Genomic DNA, 23,471 nt, shown 5'->3' with positions numbered 1-23,471 from the left:
GCAGATTTAGCCTGTTCAGAGCTAACTCTGGGGACCTTATGGACCAGCCAGTCACTAGAACGGGTTCCATAGGTTACAAAATTCCATTCCAATAATGATGTAGTATAATGAGGTATCTTACCAATACTGATGTAGTATAATGAGGTATCTTACCAATACTGATGTAGTATAAGGAGGTAGCTTACCAATAATGATGTAGTATAAGGAGGTATCTTACCAATAATGATGTAGTATAAGGAGGTATCTTACCAATAATGATGTAGTATAAGGAGGTATCTTACCAATAATGATGTAGTATAAGGAGGTATCTTACCAATAATGATGTAGTATAAGGAGGTATCTTACCAATAATGATGTAGTATAAGGAGGTATCTTACCAATAATGATGTAGTATAAGGAGGCAGCTTACCAATAATGATGTAGTATAAGGTGGTATCTTACCAATAATGATGTAGTATAAGGAGGTAGCTTACCTATAATGATGTAGTATAAGGAGGTATCTTACCAATAATGATGTAGTATAAGGAGGTAGCTTACCAATAATGATGTAGTATAAGGAGGTAGCTTACCAATAATGATGTAGTATAAGGAGGTAGCTTACCAATAATGATGTAGTGTAAGGAGGTAGCTTACCAATAATGTAGTATACGGAGGTAGCTTACCAATAATGTAGTATAAGGAGGTAGCTTACCAATAATGTAGTATAAGGAGGAAGTTTACCAATAATGATATAGCTTACCAATAATGATGTACCGGTAGTATAAGGAGGTAGCTTACCAATAATGATGTAGCTTACCAATAATGATGTAGTATAAGGAGGTAGCTTACCAATAAGGGTATTAGAAATGTACAAATAGACATAATATCATTGATGACTTTCTTCCACAGCCACATCCGTGCTAGAGCGTTTTTCTTTGTGTTTTTAGTTTTTTCTTTATCTCTTTTTATCTAAAATAATTGTGCACAATGCAGATGGGTCTGATTGATATTGTTGTTGTTTTTTGTTTTTCTTTCCCAGCAACATCTATGCTATGTGTTTGTATATTTTGCAGATGTGTTTGTCAACAACCTCGGTGTGGGGGGGATGGGGTGGGAATGAGGGAGGGGAAGGGGAAATGAGAGGGAAAAAAAGATGGAAAATGTACAATATCTACAACTGTAAATGTTCAATATTTTTTTCCTGCAATAAAGAAAAAAATAAATAAAAAATGTACAAATACCAGTGTTTGTTACTCCTCTCAATCAGCAAGAACCAACCAACCTTCTCATAAAGGACACAGCGACAAGTGTCATATCTATCATTAGTAGGGATGCTCGATATTGGCTTTTTTACCGATACCGATATTCCGATATTGTCCAACTCTTAATTTCGATACCGATACCGATACCGATATCAACCGATACCGATATATGCAGGGTTTCCCCCCAAAAAAACTGAATAATTTCAGGTAATTAATAATTTCACTGGATGCATTCAAAAGGCTTTCTAAATGTAAGCATTATCTGTGCAAAATATGATAATTAAAAAAGTAAAAATTAACATTACATAACTCTTGTTGTTGAATTAAACCAACATGCATACTTTTGACAATAAATAAAATAAGAATTGGTTCTTACTTGCTTGCCTGGGTAAATAAAAGCTAAATAAATGTAAAAAAAAAAAAAATAAAAAAAAAAGATTTTTTTTTTTTTTTTTTTTTACCGATACCGATATTTTCCGATATCACATTTTACTACCGATATCGGCCGATAATATCGGTCGGCCGATAATATCGGACATCCCTAATCATTAGTGATGAATCTGAGGGCAGAGTGACAGACGGAGTCCAGGGATTTAAAGGTTGAGGCTGCAGCCTGTCTATAGATTACATCACCATAGTCACCTGATCTATGGGACATGAGAAGTGAGACGCTCCCATACTAACTCCTCCTCCTGTGTCCCCCAGGTGGGGATTTAGGTAAGTGGATCACTGCCTACCTTCCCTACTTACTCTTCCTCCTGTGTCCCCCAGGTGGCCTCGCACCCTGGCAGGGATCACCGCCTACATGCCCTGCAGCCGGCTGGCATCCGGCACCGCCCTCTACTCCGGCGGCAGCTCCGGCAGCCCCGGCGGCGAGGAGCAGCGGGCGTGGCGGCGCTGCGACCGCGGCGGTCTGTGGGCGGAGGACGACTACTCCCGCTGCCAGTACCAGAAGGACGTCACCCGCTTTCTCTACGTCATCAACCAGGTGGGGGGGCGCACACGGCGGGACTCGTGGGCCGATCCATAAGTTTTGATTGATGGGAGTTTATTTTAAAACCGAGAGAGTCTCGGCTCCCCGTTCACACGGGGGGGGGGGGGGGTATGAGGTCACTCGTTGTCATGCGAACACTTTTTCTTTTTTCTTCTGTCACCTTTTCCCCTGTTACCCTTCGAGAGGTCCTCTTGTCCTCTCTCGCCAGGACATCATTGTAAATTAGAATTCGTTTTTATTAAATAAATAAAAGATTATCCAGTACGTACGTGTCTGGAAATAAGATTGTTGCCATGAATGGGATTGAGATTGACAGAGTAGAGTAGAGAAGTAGATAATATGAGGGTCATGGCCAGTTAGAAGTGATCACCGACGACCCACATGCTCTCTCTTAAGCAATCATCGCGGCGGTAATTGATTTGTGTCCTCTTTGTCTCTTCTATTTTTATTCCTCTCTCTGCTAACCTGTCTAGCCTTGCTACCTGTTCTGCATCCTTATCTCCTTTCCTTTGCTTGTTTTACATTCCTTATAATATTAATATAATACATTATTCCAGTTTATAGGACTTCCCCCCTCTTTATTTACTCTAGTGGATTGTTGATTAGTTCACTAATCAGTTGTTAGACTCCTAGTTGACTAGGTTTGAATCAATTTAGTCCTCACATTGTTTTGTTTGATGCTAAATGAGTCTGTTAAAAGTCCCTACTGGAGGACGATGAGTTCATCTTTGTCACCTGACTGTTAACAAGTGAAATGGATGGATTATTAAAGGACTAACACACTAGACGACGTAGGAAAATCTGAGTTTTTAAATTGCTGTGTTTTGTGGCTGCGCTGGTTTTGTTTACGTTTGGTAATGTTTATAAACACCGGAGTCAAACGGATCTATATTCCGTTTCACAAGAAGTTCAGAAGTATTTTCCATCTACAGATCTACACTATTCAGATACACCGATACCCCACCTTGATATAGCGTATAGCCTTTATTTATACGGCCTACGTTACTTATAACATATAATTTTTATTTATACAGGCTACGTTACTTATAACGTATAACCTTTATTTATACAGGTTTCGTTACTAATACTTATAATGTATAACCTTTATTTATACAGGTTTCGTTACTAATACTTATAATGTATAACCTTTATTTATACAGGTTACATTACTAATACTTATAATGTATAACCTTTATTTATACAGGTTACATTACTAATACTTATAATGTATAACCTTTATTTATACAGGTTACATTACTAATACTTATAACGTATAACCTTTATTTATACAGGTTACATTACTAATACTTATAATGTATAACCTTTATTTATACAGGTTACGTTACTAATACTTATAATGTATAACCTTTATTTATACAGGTTACATTACTAATACTTATAATGTATAACCTTTATTTATACAGGTTACATTACTAATACTTATAATGTATAACCTTTATTTATACAGGTTACATTACTAATACTTATAATGTATAACCTTTATTTATACAGGTTACATTACTAATACTTATAATGTATAACCTTTATTTATACAGGTTACATTACTAATACTTATAATGTATAACCTTTATTTATACAGGTTACATTACTAATACTTATAATGTATAACCTTTATTTATACAGGTTACATTACTAATACTTATAATGTATAACCTTTATTTATACAGGTTACGTTACTAATACTTATAATGTATAACCTTTATTTATACAGGTTACATTACTAATACTTATAATGTATAACCTTTATTTATACAGGTTACATTACTAATACTTATAATGTATAACCTTTATTTATACAGGTTACATTACTAATACTTATAATGTATAACCTTTATTTATACAGGTTACATTACTAATACTTATAATGTATAACCTTTATTTATACAGGTTACGTTACTAATACTTATAATGTATAACCTTTATTTATACAGGCTACTTTAAATGTCTCCGTCCTCTCGTCCCCCAGATGCCCCTGAACGTGACCAACGCGGTGCCCAGGGCCCGCCGCCTGCTGGTCTGCACTGCGGACGCCGCCAACTTCTCGGACAAGATGGACATCATCTTTGTGGCCGAGATGATTGAGAAGTTTGGCAAGTTTGCGGAGAAGTTCAAAGATGTAAGTAGTATGTAGTTAAGTAGTACCGGCCCCTTCCTGAGGTCCTGGTGTCTGACCTCTGACCTCCTGGTGTCTGACCTCTGACCTCCTGGTGTCTGACATCTGACCTCCTGGTGTCTGACCTCTGACCTCCTGGTGTCTGACATCTGACCTCCTGGTGTCTGACCTCTGACCTCCTGGTGTCTGACCTCTGACCTCCTCATGTCTGACCTCTGACCTCCTCATGTCTGACCTCTGACCTCCTGGTGTCTGACATCTGACCTCCTGGTGTCTGACCTCTGACCTCCTGGTGTCTGACCTCTGACCTCCTGGTGTCTGACATCTGACCTCCTGGTGTCTGACCTCTGACCTCCTGGTGTCTGACCTCTGACCTCCTGGTGTCTGACCTCTGACCTCCTGGTGTCTGACATCTGACCTCCTGGTGTCTGACCTCTGACCTCCTGGTGTCTGACCTCTGACCTCCTGGTGTCTGACCTCTGACCTCCTGGTGTCTGACCTTTGACCTCCTGGTGTCTGACCTTTGACCTCCTCATGTCTGACATCTGACCTCCTGGTGTCTGACATCTGACCTCCTGGTGTCTGACCTCTGACCTCCTCATGTCTGACCTCTGACCTCCTCATGTCTGACCTCTGACCTCCTGGTGTCTGACCTCTGACCTCCTGGTGTCTGACATCTGACCTCCTGGTGTCTGACCTCTGACCTCCTCATGTCTGACCTCTGACCTCCTCATGTCTGACCTCTGACCTCCTGGTGTCTGACATCTGACCTCCTGGTGTCTGACCTCTGACCTCCTGGTGTCTGACCTTTGACCTCCTGGTGTCTGACCTCCTGGTGTCTGACCTCTGACCTCCTGGTGTCTGACATCTGACCTCCTGGTGTCTGACCTCTGACCTCCTGGTGTCTGACCTCTGACCTCCTGGTGTCTGACCTCTGACCTCCTGGTGTCTGACATCCTGGTCTCTTACATCTGACCTCCTGGTGTCTGACCTCTGACCTCCTGGTGTCTGACCTCTGACCTCCTGGTGTCTGACCTCTGACTTCATGGTGTCTGACATCCTGGTCTCTTACATCTGACCTCCTGGTGTCCGACCTCTGACCTCTTTGATTTGATCTTTATTTATCTCGAACAACCATAAACACACAAACTTGAAATAACAACAAGTAAATAAAAATGTTTATAAAAAAAATTAAGAATAAATAAAATACAAATACAAATCAAATTAAATATATCTTCCTAGACATGGAAGCAATTGTCAACATAGCTCAAGACAAATGGTTTTGTTCGAGAAGGGACAGAAAGAAGCTAAGCTTATCTGGTCCTGCCCCTTCCTTACAATATCATATTAATATGTAATAGTTATCTATCAATATCAAAAATAATATACCTATCCACTACAGCAAAAGATAAATAAATAATTACAAAAATACTAGTTCACGTTATTTTGAAGCTCCTCTCTTGACACACTGTAGTGGATAAATAGATGAGGTGAGTAACATGACAGCATTCATTGCTCCTCATGGGAATGTTTCCAGACTAGACTGGTTGTAGACAGTATTCTATGATAACTTAAAGGAACACGCCAACTTTTGGGGAAATTAGCTTATTTGTCATCTACCCTGGAGTTAGACAAGCAGTTACATACCCTTTTCTTCTCTGTGCATGCATTAGGCTTAGGGAACAGCTGCACTGTTAGCCTAGCTTAGCATCATTCACTGGAAGTAGGTGTGCCAGGGTAGCCTAGTTCCCAACAGTCACAAAATACACTCCAAATACAACTCCAAAACTTTCCTGTAAACATGTTGTGACCTGTGTATTTACCACGTGGAGAAATAAATTAAATATATTAGACATTTACATTTTCTAAGCAGATATATACTCTGATTTTTTTTTTTGCCGAACCACTACTGCCTGGGCGCAGTGATTTCATCACCTCAAAAAAACAGGGCTTTTGAGGTGATGAAATCACTGTGTGAGACTGTGTGTGTGTGTGTTCAAAAGTTAGACTATTGTGCAGCCTGATATTCATTTGGAGCTTAGTGTGACTCACCCTTGTGTTTGCTATTTTTATTGAAATTATGTTTTGAGGTTGCAGTAAATTACAGCAAAAGTCTTTCTTTATTGCGACTTCTCTCTGCCTCCGGACTACCGGCTGGTTGAAACGTGGCACCGTCTTGATTGTAAATCCTGGGGAAAACCCGGCTGTGTACCTAGACTCTGAGGCTTTGCGTGTTAGAAACACAAGGACACACAGATTTCTGTTCCTGTTTTGTCCCGTCGTTGAATGAGGTACGTTTTCATTTCCGCGGCTACGGGGCCAGACAAAGCAACCTTGTACTGTGCAAATACACGGAGGAATAAAAAAAAAAACAGAGCGGATAAGATAGGATCTGGAATGAGAGTTAAGCCGAAGGGGCTGGGTGGGGTTGTGTAGTAGCCGGGGTCGGGTTTCTGTTGGGGAAGGCTTTCGGCGGCGCACGGCGGTCGGGGAAGGGTGAGAATGCGACACGCGGGGGGAGACGTGAGGGCCTCACTCAGCGCTGGGCTCGCGGACCAAAGGGCTCATTGTAGCTCCTCACACTGTGTCCACTTACACTGGTGTTGGCTGCTCAGCTGCTGGGAGTGAGTCAGTGTTGGGGCTGTCAACATGATGGAGGGGGACTGAGTGAGTGTGCGTGCGTGTGTGTGTGCACATACGCACATGCGCGTGTGTGTGTCATAATCAGCTATTATCTGCTTTTGTATTACATTGTGTGGGTGACCCTGTTCAGGCTGAGTTAATGTATAGAGACTGATTCTATATTTGTTTGTTGTTTTTTTTTGTTTTTTTTCCCAACACACTGAAATGAGTCATCTTTCTCACAGAATGACCCCTCTCTCTCTCTACCCCCCCTCTCTCTCCCTCTACTCCCTCTCTCTCTCTACCCCCCCCCCTCTCTCTCTCTCTCTCTCTCTCTCCTCTATCTCTCTCTCTCTACCCCCTCTCTGTCTCTCTCTCATCTCTCTGTCTCTGTATCTCTCTCTCTGTCTTGCTCTCTCTTTCTGTCACTCACTCGCTGTCTCTCTCCCTCTCTACCCCCCTCTCTCTACCCCCTCTCTCCTGTCTCTCTGTCTCCCCCTCTCTCTCCTATGTCTCTCTCTTCTCTGTCTATATCTCCCCCCTCTCTCTGTCTCCTCTCTCTCTCTCTCTCTCTCTCTCTCTCTCTCTCTCTCTCTCTCTCTCTCTCTCTCTCTCTCTCTCTCTCTCTCTCTCTCCCCTCTATCTCTCTCTCTCTCTACCCCCTCTCTGTCTCTCTCTCATCTCTCTGTCTCTGTATCTCTCTCCTATCTCTCTCTGTCTTGCTCTCTCTTTCTGTCACTCACTCTCTGTCTCTCTCCCTCTCTACCCCCCTCTCTCTACCCCCTCTCTCCTGTCTCTCTGTCTCTCCCCCCTCTCTCTCCTATGTCTCTCTCTCCTCTGTATCTCTCTCTCTCTCTCTCTCTCTCTCTCTCTCTCTCTCTCTCTCTCTTTCTCTCTCTCTCTCACTCACTCACTCACTCACTCACTCACTCACTCACTCACTCACTCACTCACTCACTCACTCACTCACTCACTCACTCTCTCACTCTCACTCTCACTCTCACTCTCTCTCTCTCACAGCTTGGAGAGGTGATGGTGAGCATGGCCAGTAACCTGATGTTGGCTGATGAGAGGGTGTTGTGGATGGCCCAGCGCGAGGCCCAGGCCTGCTCCCGCATCGTGGCCTGCCTGCAGAAGATCGCCCTCCACCGCCTGGCCGTGGCTCAGCCCTTCTCCCTGGTCAGTCCCCACTGCTGACGCTCGTACCTGTGATCCATAAGAATGTTGCAAATACCAAGAATTTAATACTAGCACATGGATTAAATTAGCAAATTGAATTGGAGGTTAAATAATATATGTTTAACCCTTTCACTACCAAATGGTTAACCTTTTCACTGCGACAATACAGAACGTTAACCCTTTCACTGCCACACGACAAATGGTTAACCCGTTCACTGCCACACTACAGAAGGTTAACCTTTCACTACCACACTACAGAAGGTTAACCTTTCACTACCACACTACAGAAGGTTAACCTTTCACTACCATACTACAGAAGGTTAACACTTTCACTACCACACTACAGAAGGTTAACCTTTCACTACCACGCTACAGACGGTTAACCTTTCACTACCACACTACAGACGGTTAACCTTTCACTACCACACTACAGAAGGTTAACCTTTCACTACCACACTACAGATAGTTAACCTTTCACTACCACACTACAGACGGTTAACCTTTCACTACCACACAACAGAAGGTTAATCTTTCACTACCACGCTACAGACGGTTAACCTTTCACTACCACACTACAGAAGGTTAACCCTTTCACTACCACACTACAGGCGGTTAACCTTTCACTACCACACTACAGAAGGTTAACCCTTTCACTACCACACTACAGACGGTTAACCCTTTCACTACCACACTACAGAAAGTTAACCGGAGTTTGAGGTATTGGATACGAGGTCGGATTTAGGAAGCTACTTCTATATTGCCATAACTTCTCTGTATCTTGTTTAAATGTGTTTTGGGGGAAATGTCCAGGCTGCATAGTAATCGGTCCCCCCTCAACAATGTGTATGGAAGTACTTCTTGCATAGTAGTTTTCCGTCATACTTTTTTTTTTTACCAGTATGGCAGTGAAATAGGTATTGGTAATCCCTGGTGTTTCTCATTCGACGCTTAGCTCAACTGGCAGTGCGCAGCGCTGTGGATCCTGCGGTCCGTTGGTGACAAGTTCGAATCCCTTCAATTATTATTATTTTTTTTAGCGTGCATTCTTTCGCCGGTTAAGTTTAGGCATGTTAACTTTAAGCATTGTTTCGGAGTTGGTTATGGTTAAGGTTAGGCATTGTTTCGGAGTTGGTTAAGGTTAGAAGGGTTAAGTTTAGGCGCTGTTAAGGATCTGGTTAAGGTTAGAGTTTGTCTTAGAGAATGGCAATAGACAGCCTATTTCCGCGCTGCAGCTCCCTCGCGCTGCCGTGGTCACATGGGCGGCATGGCCAATCAGAGAAAACGCGGAAGCACGCGACGCACTCTTCCGCTGGGAATAAGCTACACGCGAACCGGTCACTGCTCGGAACTGACCCGCATGCTCAAATGAACAATAATAATGATGATGGGAGTAAACATGGAGGACACTAGAAGTCTCAGTTTATGGTTTAATTTATAAGTTGATGTGCAGTGGAGTCGGGCTAATTAAAACAAATCAGACCCTGTATCTGATTTAGGACCACATTAGGAAAGAAGAACATTTAAATTTTTCCCTATTACTTTGTAACAGGATCAGAGGTTATCTAACAAACATAATTATGATTTATTTTTTAATTAATTGTATCCTATACATGTATGCATCATGCTTTCCCCCTTTCCTAAAATGTCTATGCAAACCCGGGGGGCTGGGAGGGGGGTTAAGAAGTGTCTAAGAAGTTCTGTAGTGTCTTGCAGCCACAGGACCGCCAGAATGGAGGAAAAGACTGTCACAACTGCAAACAGGCAGGCTACACAGTATATGAATATACTGACGGACAATCTATATACTGAAAAGACACTTTTTATGCCACTGTGTGAATTAATATGAAATGCTGATGTGAATGTCTCTTTCCTCTAAACTTGTTTAAAAAATCTTTTTTTCTTTTTTGACATGACATAAAACTAGACACACAAGTATTAACAGTAAATATCCACAATAAATCACAGGATTATACATTCCAATATTTGAATCAATATAGATGTAGTTTACGAGATATATACATAATACTTGCAATACAATACAATACATAATTATGCTCTTGCTCGCTCTTCTTCCCCCCCCTCAGGACCCCCCTTGGATAATCCATCCATTATTTCGTTTCTAACCAAGGATTACAATTCATATGCTAACCTTTATTCTCTCCACCACTTCTAACCAGATTGCAATGCTGGCTTCATTGACACCTAAAATTCTTGCTGTAGATATCTCTAGATAAATCACATCGAGATAAGTAAGAACCCATACCTTCAGGCACATTTTATCCAGTTGAATCCAGCGTGATGCTATCAGCTTTTTAGCAGCCGTAAGACCGGACAAAATTAGTCTCTTTAGCTGTATAGTGGCTGCTAATTGAGAAACATCATTCAACAACAATACGGAAGGCAGTACAGGTATGGTCAGAAATAAAAATTCTGATAATTGCGTGGTTACTTCTTCCCAGAATATCTTAACAGGGGGGCATTCCCAGTACATATGTATAAATGTACCGATATCGCCCCTTGAACACAAGGAGCATAGAGAGTCTTGTTTAAGCCCCATTCGGTTCAATCTTATAGGAGTCAGGTAAGTCCTATGAATATAATTAAGATTAATCTGTTGATGATCCGGGTTGCGTGACGCTAGTCGAACGTTTGCCCAGACTTCTTGCCAATCAAAATCTACTTCCAAGTCTGGTATATCCCTCCTCCAGACTGAGTCTAGGGGGAGGATTCCATACGAAGACGTAAGTAAGTGATGATAAAAGTCTGATACGAAGCCTCTCGATGTCTCCCTTTCATAGAAGAATGTGATATCTGTGGTGCTCAAGTGGTATATATATAGGACTCCATGAGCCTTCAAAGTTGCTAATAACTGTATATAGAAATAATAAGTGGAGCTAGTAAGGTTAAATTTGTTATAAATTTCATGATAGCTACAGAAACCCCGTTCATTGAAGATATCTCCCAATGTATGTATGCCTTGCTTTTCCCATTTGGGATATCTGATAGGTCGTTGTGCAATAAGGAGTGCATTGTTATTGAATAGGGGAGTATGGCTATGCCATTTATGTTGGTTAGTAAATTTTTTCTGTGTGTCACGCCATATCCGAATTACATGTGTAATAAGAGGACCAAATTTCAAGTCGCATTGCTTAATTGATAATTTGGTGTATACTATATCCTGCAGTCTATATGGTGCCACTATGTTTTCTTCTAATGTTCTCCAGGATACAGATGCTTGAGAATCAAACCAGGTGATCAGTGGTCTTAAAGAGAACGCTTTAAAATAGTGGTAGAAGTCTGGAAATGCTAAACCTCCGTCGGCTTTGTTTCTCTGTGCGGTGGATCTTTTTATTCATGGAGGTTTGTTGTTCCAAATAAATGTATATGCGGTGGAGTGTAATTTTTTCCAGTAACCAGCAGGGGGAGGTAACGGTAACATTGAACTAAAGAAGTTGATTCTAGGTAAAACATCCATCTTAACTATTGATACTCGGGCCTGTACTGAGTTTTTAAGTTTTGACCACCTGTCAAAGTCATTTGTGATCCTATCTTGGAGTCTTGTATAATTATACTTCACCGTTTGGCATATAGTAGGGAATATTTCAACTCCAAGACATCTAAAGTGTTCTACCATTGGTATACTTCCTTCCCTCCCTCAGATAGCCACGTCTCTGAGCGGATCTCGGCCTGTCTGTCCGACATCTCTGCCTGGATGACGACCAACCACCTCAAACTGAACCTAAGCTAAACAGAATTGCTCCACCTGCCGGCCAAATCCTCCCCCCTGACCGACCTTTCCATCACAGTCGAGAATGCAGCTGTGACCGCGTCCCCGACCGCCAAGAACCTTGGTGTTGTCCTCGACGACCGGCAGAACCTGCCGATTCCTCCTGAGCAACGTCAGAAGGATCCACCCCTTCCTGACAAAAGAAGCCACCCAACTCCTCGTCCAATCAACAGTCATCTCCCGCCTCGACTACTGCAACGCACTGCTCGCTGGCCTCCCGGCCACTGCCACTAAGCCTCTTCAACTCATTCAGAACGCAGCGGCCCGCCTGATCTCAAACCTACCGAAGTCAGCCCATGTCACCCCACTTCTTAGGGACCTGCACTGGCTCCCCATTGCTGCACGAATCCGCTTCAAGGCCCTCGACCTAGCATACCGTGCGGCAAAGGGAACTGCTCCCGCCTACCTCCGGTCAATGGTCTCTAACTCTCTGCATCTTCTGGCCGCCTCAGACCTACTCCTATCCAAGCTCCGGGAGGGTCATCAAAGAGAAGTCGCCTATTCTCTATCCTTGCCCCACAATGGTGGAATGAACTACCCACCCCAGTTAGGACAGCCGAAACACGTCCAATCTTTCGCCGTCGACTAAAGACGCACTTCTTCAACCATTATCTGAATTAAAAAAAGAAACGATTTTTTTTTATCTAACCCTAACTAACCATACTGTCATGCACTTGTCCTAATAAACTAACCTACACTGTAGCACTCAACACTTTGATGAACATTGTTACTCAGCTGATAGAGTTGTGCCCTTCCTGATGGCTTGTCGTACAGAACTTGTAATTCGCTTTGGATAAAAGCGTCAGCTAAATGACTAAATGTAGTCTTCGCAGAGACATTAAGTGGGAGGAAGGCCGATTTTGGCCAGTTTATCCTAAATCCCAATAGATTGCCAAAATCATCAATCAGCTTGAGAAGGTGAGGCAGTGAGGTGGTAGGGTTTTGCATGAACAATATTACGTCGTCCGCATATAAACTAATATGATGCTGTGTGCCCTTAATTGAGATTGGGTCTATGGATTGGGATTGTCTTATATACTGTGCTAAAGGCTCTAAGGATAGAGCAAATAGTCTGGGACTGAGAGGGCAACCCTGTCTGGATGAGCGCGACACAGGAAAGAGTGAGGAGGTGAATTTACCTGTTATAATCATGGCCGATGGGTCTTTGTATAATACTTTTATCATAGTAATGAATCCGTTTCCTAACCCCATCCTTCCGAGTACTGCCCATAAATAAGACCATTCCAACCTATCAAAAGCTTTCATCGCATCCAAGGATAATACAGCTGTAGGTGGAATGGCATCCTTGCTGGCGTCTAATACATGTAGTAGCCGTCTTATATTATCCGTGATCAGGCGGCCTTTTATGAAGTCTGATCAGGATGAACTAAAGATGTCATATGCTTTTGAAGTCTGATGGCTAGTACCTTAGCATACAGCTTGAGATCGGTTCCGAGGAGACTTAAGGGTCTATAACTACCACATTCGGTGGGTTCTTTGTCCTTTTTAAGGAGGACAGTTATGAGTGCCATATTGACGTCCCTGGGGAAGTTCCCCTCTTTGATTGAGTATAAAATCATATTGAGTAATAGGGGTCCAATTACATCCCAACATGAGAGCTACAGTTCTGGTGGTATACCATCCCAACCAGGAGCCTTACCAATTTGCATTTCAGATATAGCCTCCCTAAGTTCCTCTAATGTAATAGGTGTATCTAACTGTTTAGCGTCTTCCATTGAGAGTTTAGGTAGGTTAATTTGATTAAGAAATGTATCCAGTTTATTTTGATCGAAAACCATTTCTGATTTGTACAAGTTGGAGTAAAACTCTTTGAAAGTCTTGTTAATTTTGTTGGGGTCTGTAACAAGTCTTTGTTGGTCCTTAATAGTAGGGATATCTGCACATTTTTCGTTGGATCGAATCTTCATAGCTAGTAGGTGACTTGGTTTAGAACCATGAAAGTAATAATGTTGTCTTGTGCTACGTATTTGAAATTCAGATTGTTGTCTTAAAATGGAGTTAATCTCTTTTTTTAACACATTAATTTGAGACTCCAATTGAACCAAGTAGTTGTATTGTAAAGAGGAGAATAACGACGAGTAAAGCGTTTCCAGCTCTACCAATTTTGAACAACGATTCTTGCGTAGGTTGGAGGCAAAGCCTGTTGTGTAATCCTTGATAAAACCCTTTACCCTTTTTTTAAAGTTGGTCACAAAAAAAGGAAAGAAGAAAAATCAGAATTCAAAAGATCAGATTCCATGTGATTTTTGCTGTGGACACAGTGATAAAAAAGAAAACGCTCACATATGAGCAAAAAAAACTAAAACAGATTTGGACCACTTTTGCCTGCAGTGTGAACTAGGGGTGGGAATCACTTTTTAATCACGATACGATACGATATCGATTATTTGGACAACGATATACGATATTTGCCAATATCACAAAGTCTGCCACGATACGATTCGATTCAGGTGCCTGCGATCGCTATGAGACGATATCATATGCCCATTTAACACAATCTGTAGCATTTAGATCAACTCAAAAATGTCATTTTTTATCTTATTATGTTACAAAGTTATCTTATTTTCAAAATAAGAGTATCGATATGAACCGATCTTTTTACGTTGCATCGATCCTATTGGATCGTTGATAATTAGATCGATGTATCGTCCCACCCCTAGTGTGAACGTAGCCTAGCTTCATACCATCACGGTGAGCCTCAACTTCTGTCCCCCTGGTTTGTCTGTCCCTCCCAGACGTCCCCCAACATCGCGGTGGAGGCGCACGCCATCAGGGCCGGCGACTGGAACGGGATGACCTGCATGCTGTTCCAGAGACCCGCCCCGGAGCGCCCCACGGGCCACGACCGCCAGCTCGCCTTCAAGTGCAACACCAGCAGCTCCTCGGCCTCCAGCATCCTGCTCAAGGTGGGGCCCCGGTGTGTGTGGGTGTGGGTGGGTGGGTGGGTGTGTGTGTGTGTGTGGATACTATAGGGCCGGGGTTCGGGCCGGGGTTCTCAAACTACGGTTCGCGACCCAAAGCCTGCAGGGGTTCTAAAACTTTTTTATACCATGACCCCATTTTATTTATGAATTTCTTTTGGCGACCCCACACTTAATGTATAGCGTAATTTCAACATGGAATTAAGGAATATCAAAAATAAAAGCACACTTTGTTGAACTTGATCATGCATATTTATTCAAAAATTGCATTACAGCACTATGTTATCAATGCACATTTATAAAACAAGGCCTATTTAGCCAAAATATGTTGCCAGGACATAAAAAAATATATATATATTGATTTTATTTTATTATTAATAATTTTTTGCTAATGCGCTGTCACCTACCCATGACCCCACTTTGGGTTGCGACCTGTAGTTTGAGAACCGCTGCTATATGGCCAGACACCTTGAGCAAGTCACTGAACCCCTAACGGCTCCCGATGAGCAGGTCGGCTCCTTGCATGGTTGCCTCCGCCGATGTGTGAATCTGTGAGTGAATGGGAATGAGAGGAGGAGACAGGGTGTGATGAGAGGAGGAGACTCAGGGTGTGATGAGAGGAGGAGACTCGGGGTGTGATGAGAGGAGGAGACAGGGTGTGATGAGAGGAGGAGACTCAGGGTGTGATGAGAGGAGGAGACAGGGTGTGATGAGAGGAGGAGACTCAGGGTGTGATGAGAGGAGGAGACTCAGGGTGTGATGAGAGGAGGAGACAGGGTGTGATGAGAGGAGGAGACTCAGGGTGTGATGAGAGGAGGAGACAGGGTGTGATGAGAGGAGGAGACTCAGGGTGTGATGAGAGGAGGAGACAGGGTGTGATGAGAGGAGGAGACTCAGGGTGTGATGAGAGGAGGAGACTCAGGGTGTGATGAGAGGAGGAGACTCAGGGTGTGATGAGAGGAGGAGACTCAGGGTGTGATGAGAGGAGGAGACGGGGTGTGATGAGAGGAGGCTCAGACTGTTCCTCTCGTCCTGCAGAATGCGGTGGTGGAGGCGTCGCTGCAGCTTCCCCCGTCTCTCTTCTCCCAGCAGCCCCAGACGGAGGCTCTGCCCCCCGGCCAGCCCGACGACACGGTGTTCAAGCTCCACCTGCTGGCGTTCCGCAACGGCAAGTTCTTCCCCTCCACCGGCAACTCCTCCCAGCTGGCCGACGCCGGCAAGAGGAGGAGCGTGGCCACGCCCGTCATCATGGCGAAGATAGGTGAGTCTAGCCCCCTCCCTCCCTTCCTCTCTCTCCCTCCCTCTCTCTCTCTTGGACCTGATTGACTGTTATCATTCTAACCCCCTCCCTCCCTCTATCTCTCTCTCTCTCTCTCTCTTGGACCTGATTGACTGTAACATTTTAACCCCCTCCATCCCTTCTCTCTCTCTCTCTCTCTCTCTCTCTCTCTCTCTCTCTCTCTCTCTCTCTCTCTCTCTCTCTCTCTCTCTCTCTTCTCTTTCTCTCTCTTGGACCAGATTGACTGTTATCATTCTAACTCTCTCTCTCTCTCTCTCTCTCTCTCTCTCTCTCTCTCTCTCTCTCGCTCTCGCTCTCGCTCTCGCTCTCGCTCTCGCTCTCTCTCTCGGACCAGATTGACTGTTATCATTCTAGCCCCCACTCTCTCTCTCTGACCTGATTGGCTGTAACATTCTAACCCCCCCCTCTCTCGCTCTCTTGGACCTGATTGGCTGTTATCATTCTAACCCCCTCCCTCTCTCTCTCTCTCTCTCCCTCCCTCTCTCTCTCTCTCTTGGACCTGATTGGCTGTATCATTCTAACCCCCTCCCTCTCCCTCCCTCTCTCAGAGGGCGTGTCCCTCAGCGGCCTGCGCAGCCCGGTGAACGCCACCCTGCGGAGGTTTGCCCGCGGCTCGGACGCCGTGCCCGGCCTCTGGAACGCCAGCCTGCTGGGCGGCCTGGGCGGCTGGCAGAGCGACGGGTGCCGCATCCTGGCTCACCACGACAACTTCACCACCGTCTCCTGCGACGCGCTCGGCAACTACGGCCTGCTCATGGTGAGACCGGCGGTGCTGCCGGCTAGGGTTGGGTACCGTTCACGTTTGATACCGGTGCCTGTGAATCGATATCGATCGAAAATGTTATCTACCCACCACACTTGCGACTGTTTTCGGCTTGCCATTTCCCCGACTGCTTTGTTGTTGTTGTTATTGAATCAAGTCAAATCCTAGGTAAGCGTGTATTGTGCGTGTGAACGTTGACGTGAACGTGCGCCACACTTCATAGGTTTTGTTTCGCGGTAAACTAAACGTCATTGGACTTAAAAAAAAAGAAAAGTCTGTGATTCGGTCGCTACTCTTAACACTTTGGATGCCACGGACGACATAACACGTGTTATCAGTCCGCCCCCTGAATGCCCAGCACGACAATTATCGTTTTATTTTTTTATTAGTGATCTGAATTCATATTTCATCAACCGAGTCTACCGTTGAGAAACCAGCCCAGTGGCGTCATTTCAGTAAAAGGCAAGGTATGGCGAGGAGGGGGGGGGGGGGGGGGGGGTGAAGGATTTTTTTTGTCAAATCAGTTGTGCAATAGTCACTTTTGGTGTTGTTTCTATACAATTCAGTTATATGACATTTAGGTATGACACAGGACTACACAAGCATTTTTAGTATAGAAATGTGTCAACAGACTAAAGCAGGGAACCACAATATTTTGCATACGAATTATGCAGAATGTAATATCATAACTGTCTATTACTTTTCTTGCAATTGAGCCAATTTTCCTTAGGTACGGTTTTGAGGTGTGTGTTCAACAGAATGTAGTATCAAAAACACATTCACAAAAAGTATGGGTTACTGAATGCTGAACTGCACTATTATAATCACTAAGCCAGACCTTACCTGTGTCCCTGTATCACTTGTCTCTGCTGCCCTTTGATTAAAAAACGTCCCTATGTCCATTTTCCTTTTTTTTGGGCATATTTCAATTAGTCACAGTAAAAGTCACCTAGTAAAAGTGAGATAATTGACAATATCAAAACATGCTAGGGCTGTACCGAATAGTTCGAAGCTTCGTTCATAATGTTGACATTCGAATTCTAAATTTTTTTTAACATTTTTATTTGCCAAGGTATGGCGAGTGCCATACCTTGCCATACCAAAATGATGCCCCTGAACCAGCCCCATCAGGAGCTCAGATGTGAAAAAAGCGCCCCCTATCGTCTCCCAGATGGTAATGCACCCTTTTGGAATGGACTCAATGAAAATGGATGAGAAAAAAAAAGTCCGGAATCCACATTTTACTTCTCACGCATGTACCCTGAGCCGATCGGATTCATTGTGGAGCATCAGAACAGCGTGGAATATGTGTTTACAGTATGTAGCATTGGATCAATAAAAGGATCGATTTTTGGAATGGCGATCAGGAATTGGAATAATCTTTTTGGATACCATCTTATCCCAGGTAAGGAATCTATTTTACCAGTCTTAGGATAATCAGACCTGTTTTCACGGAGATATAAGCTTTTCCCCTACGTGTGATATGGCTGTTTGGCTGTGCGAGCGATCAGGAAATATATCAGATCAGATATCAGACCGCCTATATAGCGTGCATACGTACACATACTATCGATAATCTAGCGTTTATTTGAAAACGATTCATAAATAGGCCGAAAAATTAGAATGTTTTTTGTGTATTCTAGAATATTCCGTTTATTATGGAATATTTTTATTTTCCTTGAAAACGGGGGCTTTTCAAGATGCTATAAAACGGAAATGAACCGATAAAAAAACAATCCGCTTCGACAATGTTGACTGGAAAATTAGTCATTGATAAGCGACAGGCAGATTAGACACATATCCATAATTTAAAACATAGATTAGGCGATATTAACGCTAACATTGAAGTGGATGGTGGGCATTCAAGCACTAAATCGTGCGCCCCCTGCTGGGCACTGAAAGTGTTAAAAGTACCGGATTCTGTACCCATCCTTACTCGCGGTTTAGGGTAGACACACGCATACAGGCATCGGCAAAAGCCAGGTGAAATCTAATAATAATAATAATTCATTTTATTTATAAAGCTCTTCTCAGGAACCCGAAGTCGCTGAAATCTGAGAGCTCCTCGGAATACATTGTCTTAATTAAATACTAAATAGTAAATGGTGCATTTATATAGTTATTTTATCCAAAGCGCTTTACAATTTGTTCCTCACATTTTACCCATTCACTCACACATTCACAGACCGACGGCGGAGGCGACCATGCAAGGTGCCAACCTGCTCATTGGGAGCAGTTAAGGGGTTAAGTGTCTTCCTCCAACAATTTGTTCAATTACATGCTGTCGCTTTCCGCTCTGGCATCTCATCTATAGAGTTAAACGTGTGACAGGTGAGCTCACCTGTCCCGCAGACGTAGAGCAAGGCATTATGTTTCAAGCCCGGCGCCGTTGTGCTCTGTGCACACAAAGGTTTCCCACAGATTCCCAGAGGCACCGGCAGCGTCGGCTGGATTAAAAAATAATCCGATAATAATAATAATTATTATCAGCAGGCGGTTTTGCGGGTGTGTACTTTTCCATAAGGAACACCGGTTGTGTTAGTGTTCTGATGTGACCCCCCAGGTACACCACTAGTGTTCCAACAGTCTGGTTGTTCAGGCACCCTGGGGTTTTGTAGTGGCTGATTACAGGGCCTGGGACAGTCACAGAGACTGGATTATTTGTTGTATACTATTTGTGTAAGTCGCTTTGAATAAAAGTCAGCTAAATGACTAAATGTGAATGTGACAACTGGAGGATCCCTGACATGAAGAAGCTTGACTGGTCTTGACTCTTGCCTCTGGTCATCTACTCCTCTACTCTGCTGGAGTCTTCCTACTATCTCAATAAAGAACCTTCTCTCCTGTGTCTCCTCTACTCTGTCTCCCTCTCAGCCTTCCTACTGTCTCTATAAAGAACCTTCTCTCCTGTGTCTCCTCTACTCTGTCTCCCTCTCAGCCTTCCTACTGTCTCTATAAAGAACCTTCTCTCCTGTGTCTCCTCTACTCTGTCTCCCTCTCAGCCTTCCTACTGTCTCTATAAAGAACCTTCTCTCCTGTGTCTCCTCTACTCTGTCTCCCTCTCAGCCTTCCTACTGTCTCTATAAATAACCTTCTCTCCTGTGTCTCCTCTACTGTCTCCCTCTCTGCCTTCCTACTGTCTCAATAATGAACCTTCTCTCCTGTATCTCCTCTACTTTGTCTCCCTCTCAGCCTTCCTACTGTCTCAATAAAGAACCTTCTCTCCTGTATCTCCTCTACTCTGTCTCCCTCTCAGCCTTCCTACTGTCTCTATAAAGAACCTTCTCTCCTGTGTCTCCTCTACTCTGTCTCCCTCTCAGCCTTCCTACTGTCTCTATAAAGAACCTTCTCTCCTGTGTCTCCTCTACTCTGTCTCCCTCTCAGCCTTCCTACTGTCTCTATAAATAACCTTCTCTCCTGTGTCTCCTCTACTCTGTCTCCCTCTCAGCCTTCCTACTGTCTCTATAAAGAACCTTCTCTCCTGTGTCTCCTCTACTCTGTCTCCCTCTCAGCCTTCCTACTGTCTCTATAAATAACCTTCTCTCCTGTATCTCCTCTACTCTGTCTCCCTCTCAGCCTTCCTACTGTCTCTATAAAGAACCTTCCCTCCTGTGTCTCCCCTACCGTCTCCCTCTCAGCCTTCCTACTGTCTCAATAAAGAACCTTCTCTCCTGTGTCTCCTCTACTCTGTCTCCCTCTCAGTCTTCCTACTGTCTCAATAAAGAACCTTCTCTCCTGTGTCTCCTCTACTGTCTCCCTCTCAGCCTTCCTACTGTCTCTATAAATAACCTTCTCTCCTGTGTCTCCTCTACTCTGTCTCCCTCTCAGCCTTCCTACTGTCTCAATAAAGAACCTTCTCTCCTGTGTCTCCTCTACTCTGTCTCCCTCTCAGCCTTCCTACTGTCTCTATAAAGAACCTTCCCTCCTGTGTCTCCCCTACCGTCTCCCTCTCAGCCTTCCTACTGGCTCTATAAAGAACCTGCGCTCCTGTGTCTCCCTCTCAGTCTTCCTACTGTATCAATAAAGAACCTTCTCTCCTGTATCTCCTCTACTCTGTCTCCCTCTCAGCCTTCCTACTGTCTCTATAAAGAACCTTCTCTCCTGTGTCTCCTCTACTCTGTCTCCCTCTCAGCCTTCCTACTGTCTCAATAAAGAACCTTCCCTCCTGTGTCTCCCCTACCGTCTCCCTCTCAGCCTTCCTACTGTCTCTATAAAGAACCTTCTCTCCTGTGTCTCCTCTACTCTGTCTCCCTCTCAGTTTCCCTCTCTATAAAGAACGTTCTCGCCTGTGTCTCCTCTACTCTGTCTCCCTCTCAGCCTTCCTACTGTCTCAATAAAGAACCTTCTCTCCTGTGTCTCCTCTACTCTGTCTCCCTCTCAGCCTTCCTACTGTCTCAATAAAGAACCTTCTCTCCTGTATCTCCTCTACTCTGTCTCCCTCTCAGCCTTCCTACTGTCTCTATAAAGAACCTTCCCTCCTGTGTCTCCCCTACCGTCTCCCTCTCAGCCTTCCTACTGTCTCAATAAAGAACCTTCTCTCCTGTGTCTCCTCTACTCTGTCTCCCTCTCAGCCTTCCTACTGTATCAATAAAGAACCTTCTCTCCTGTATCTCCTCTACTCTGTCTCCCTCTCAGCCTTCCTACTGTCTCTATAAAGAACCTTCCCTCCTGTGTCTCCTCTACTCTGTCTCCCTCTCAGTCTTCCTACTGTCTCAATAAAGAACCTTCTCTCCTGTGTCTCCTCTACTCTGTCTCCCTCTCAGTCTTCCTACTGTCTCAATAAAGAACCTTCTCTCCTGTGTCTCCTCTACTCTGTCTCCCTCTCAGTCTTCCTACTGTCTCAATAAAGAACCTTCTCTCCTGTGTCTCCTCTACTCTGTCTCCCTCTCAGTTTCCCTCTCTATAAAGAACCTTCTCGCCTGTGTCTCCTCTACTCTGTCTCCCTCTCAGTCTTCCTACTGTCTCAATAAAGAACCTTCTCTCCTGTGTCTCCTCTACTCTGTCTCCCTCTCAGTTTCCCTCTCTATAAAGAACCTTCTCGCCTGTGTCTCCTCTACTCTGTCTCCCTCTCAGTTTCCCTCTCTATAAAGAACCTTCTCTCCTGTGTCGTACTCTTGACTCTTGCCTCTTGCCTCCTCCAGGACCTGAGCAGCGTGGAGTATTTCTCTCCCACCATCCAGCCGCTCCACCCCGTCATCTACTCCACCGCCATCGTGCTGCTCCTCTGTCTGCTCGCTATCATCGGCAGCTACGTCTACCACCACAGGTGAGGCCGCTTCGATGGAGGGAAATTACATTCCGTCACATAACGTCTGTATCAATTCTGTCACGTTAAAAGAAATTGTGTGGAATTTCAGTTTTGGTCATTGTTATGTTTTTTTTTTTTTTACTTTAATTGAAGGTTTGTGTTCATGGGTGACGAGTGTTTCGTGACTCTTGAGACACGTGAAAAAGCAACACGCATGGTTGTCACTGTGGAAGTATAGGGTTGTCATTTGTGAAATGTTGTCTTTTTCTTTTTGGGATATGAGAAGTTTTTCGCACTTTGCAACGATATGCAGCAGCAGTCTGGTCTCCCTGGAGACTAAACGACCTCTCGTCCACAGTAGACAGTAAAGGTAGAGGCTGTGGTCCTTATAGTGGTGCTGTGTCGTTTCTGGAGGGAATAAATGTATCCCATGTGGTGGTAAATAGCCGAAGCTAATAACTTACTCGGTCAAAAGAACAAGGGGTTGGGGTAGGACGGAAAGATGGGTGAGGGAGATCAAAGAGAGGTGGGGGAAGGTAGTCTTATCTTCCACACCTAGAACAATCATTTGAAAATTCTTTGTTACCGTAAAATCAAAAAATCTTTTTTTTGAGGCAGTGTGAACGAAATGTACACATGGAAAATACTTGTCTAGTACTTGTGTGGTATATATTTTGTAAACTAAATTGTAGATAGTAGTACGTGTAAATGAGACAGATGAGCAGTATCCTTTTAATTTAAAGCAATTTTTTGGCTTAAAACTACATACAGAGGGTGCTACTTTGATTTGATTTATGAGCGAATACATCGGATGAGCTGCTACACTGAAGGCTTCCTTACTAGGCATAACATGTAGTGGTTGGTTGATGACTGGTTGGTTCTTAGGGTTCCTCCAGTTTGCTATGAACTAGGAAAAACAGCTTTCTCCTTTTGATGGTTTCAACACCTGGAATGCCCTCCGACTGACTCTGAAGCTGAAGGGAGGCGTAGTGATTTAAAGGATTAACTCTATTTTTTATATTTTTTATAAGGATTAAGCCTATTTTCCAGAGTCACTCCCACCTCTTTATGGAATTCGTAATATTCAGCATTGTCACAAAAACAGTGAATCATTTGATTCATTCAGCTGCTTCATGGACTGTGTTACTACACTTAAGTTAGGAATATCTGTAGTTTGATTTGTATGTGGTTTGGGTTGAATGGGAAGTTATCCTGGAACCCCTGCTGGCCTGGGACCTATTCCCACCAGAACCTCGTCTGT

At 43.8% G+C, this 23,471-nt stretch overlaps 1 protein-coding gene across 1 annotated transcript in view; it reads left to right on the top strand.

The window, feature by feature from the left end:
* Positions 1 to 23,471, top strand: part of adgra3 (adhesion G protein-coupled receptor A3) — a 58,904-nt gene that overhangs the window by 15,059 nt on the left and 20,374 nt on the right. Inside the window, exons 6-12 of the mRNA XM_084312475.1 lie at positions 2,013 to 2,229; positions 4,223 to 4,372; positions 8,012 to 8,170; positions 14,714 to 14,884; positions 15,938 to 16,160; positions 16,748 to 16,956; positions 22,104 to 22,228. Of these exons, the coding sequence (XP_084168601.1) occupies positions 2,013 to 2,229; positions 4,223 to 4,372; positions 8,012 to 8,170; positions 14,714 to 14,884; positions 15,938 to 16,160; positions 16,748 to 16,956; positions 22,104 to 22,228 (1,254 nt within the window). The remainder of the gene's footprint in view (positions 1 to 2,012; positions 2,230 to 4,222; positions 4,373 to 8,011; positions 8,171 to 14,713; positions 14,885 to 15,937; positions 16,161 to 16,747; positions 16,957 to 22,103; positions 22,229 to 23,471) is intronic.

This window comes from Notolepis coatsorum, assembly GCF_963971535.1.
Source record: "Notolepis coatsorum genome assembly, chromosome: 4".
Taxonomy (NCBI): domain Eukaryota; kingdom Metazoa; phylum Chordata; class Actinopteri; order Aulopiformes; family Paralepididae; genus Notolepis; species Notolepis coatsorum.
Note: the sequence above shows the minus strand (reverse complement) of the source record. Positions and strands in the feature narration are given on the sequence as shown.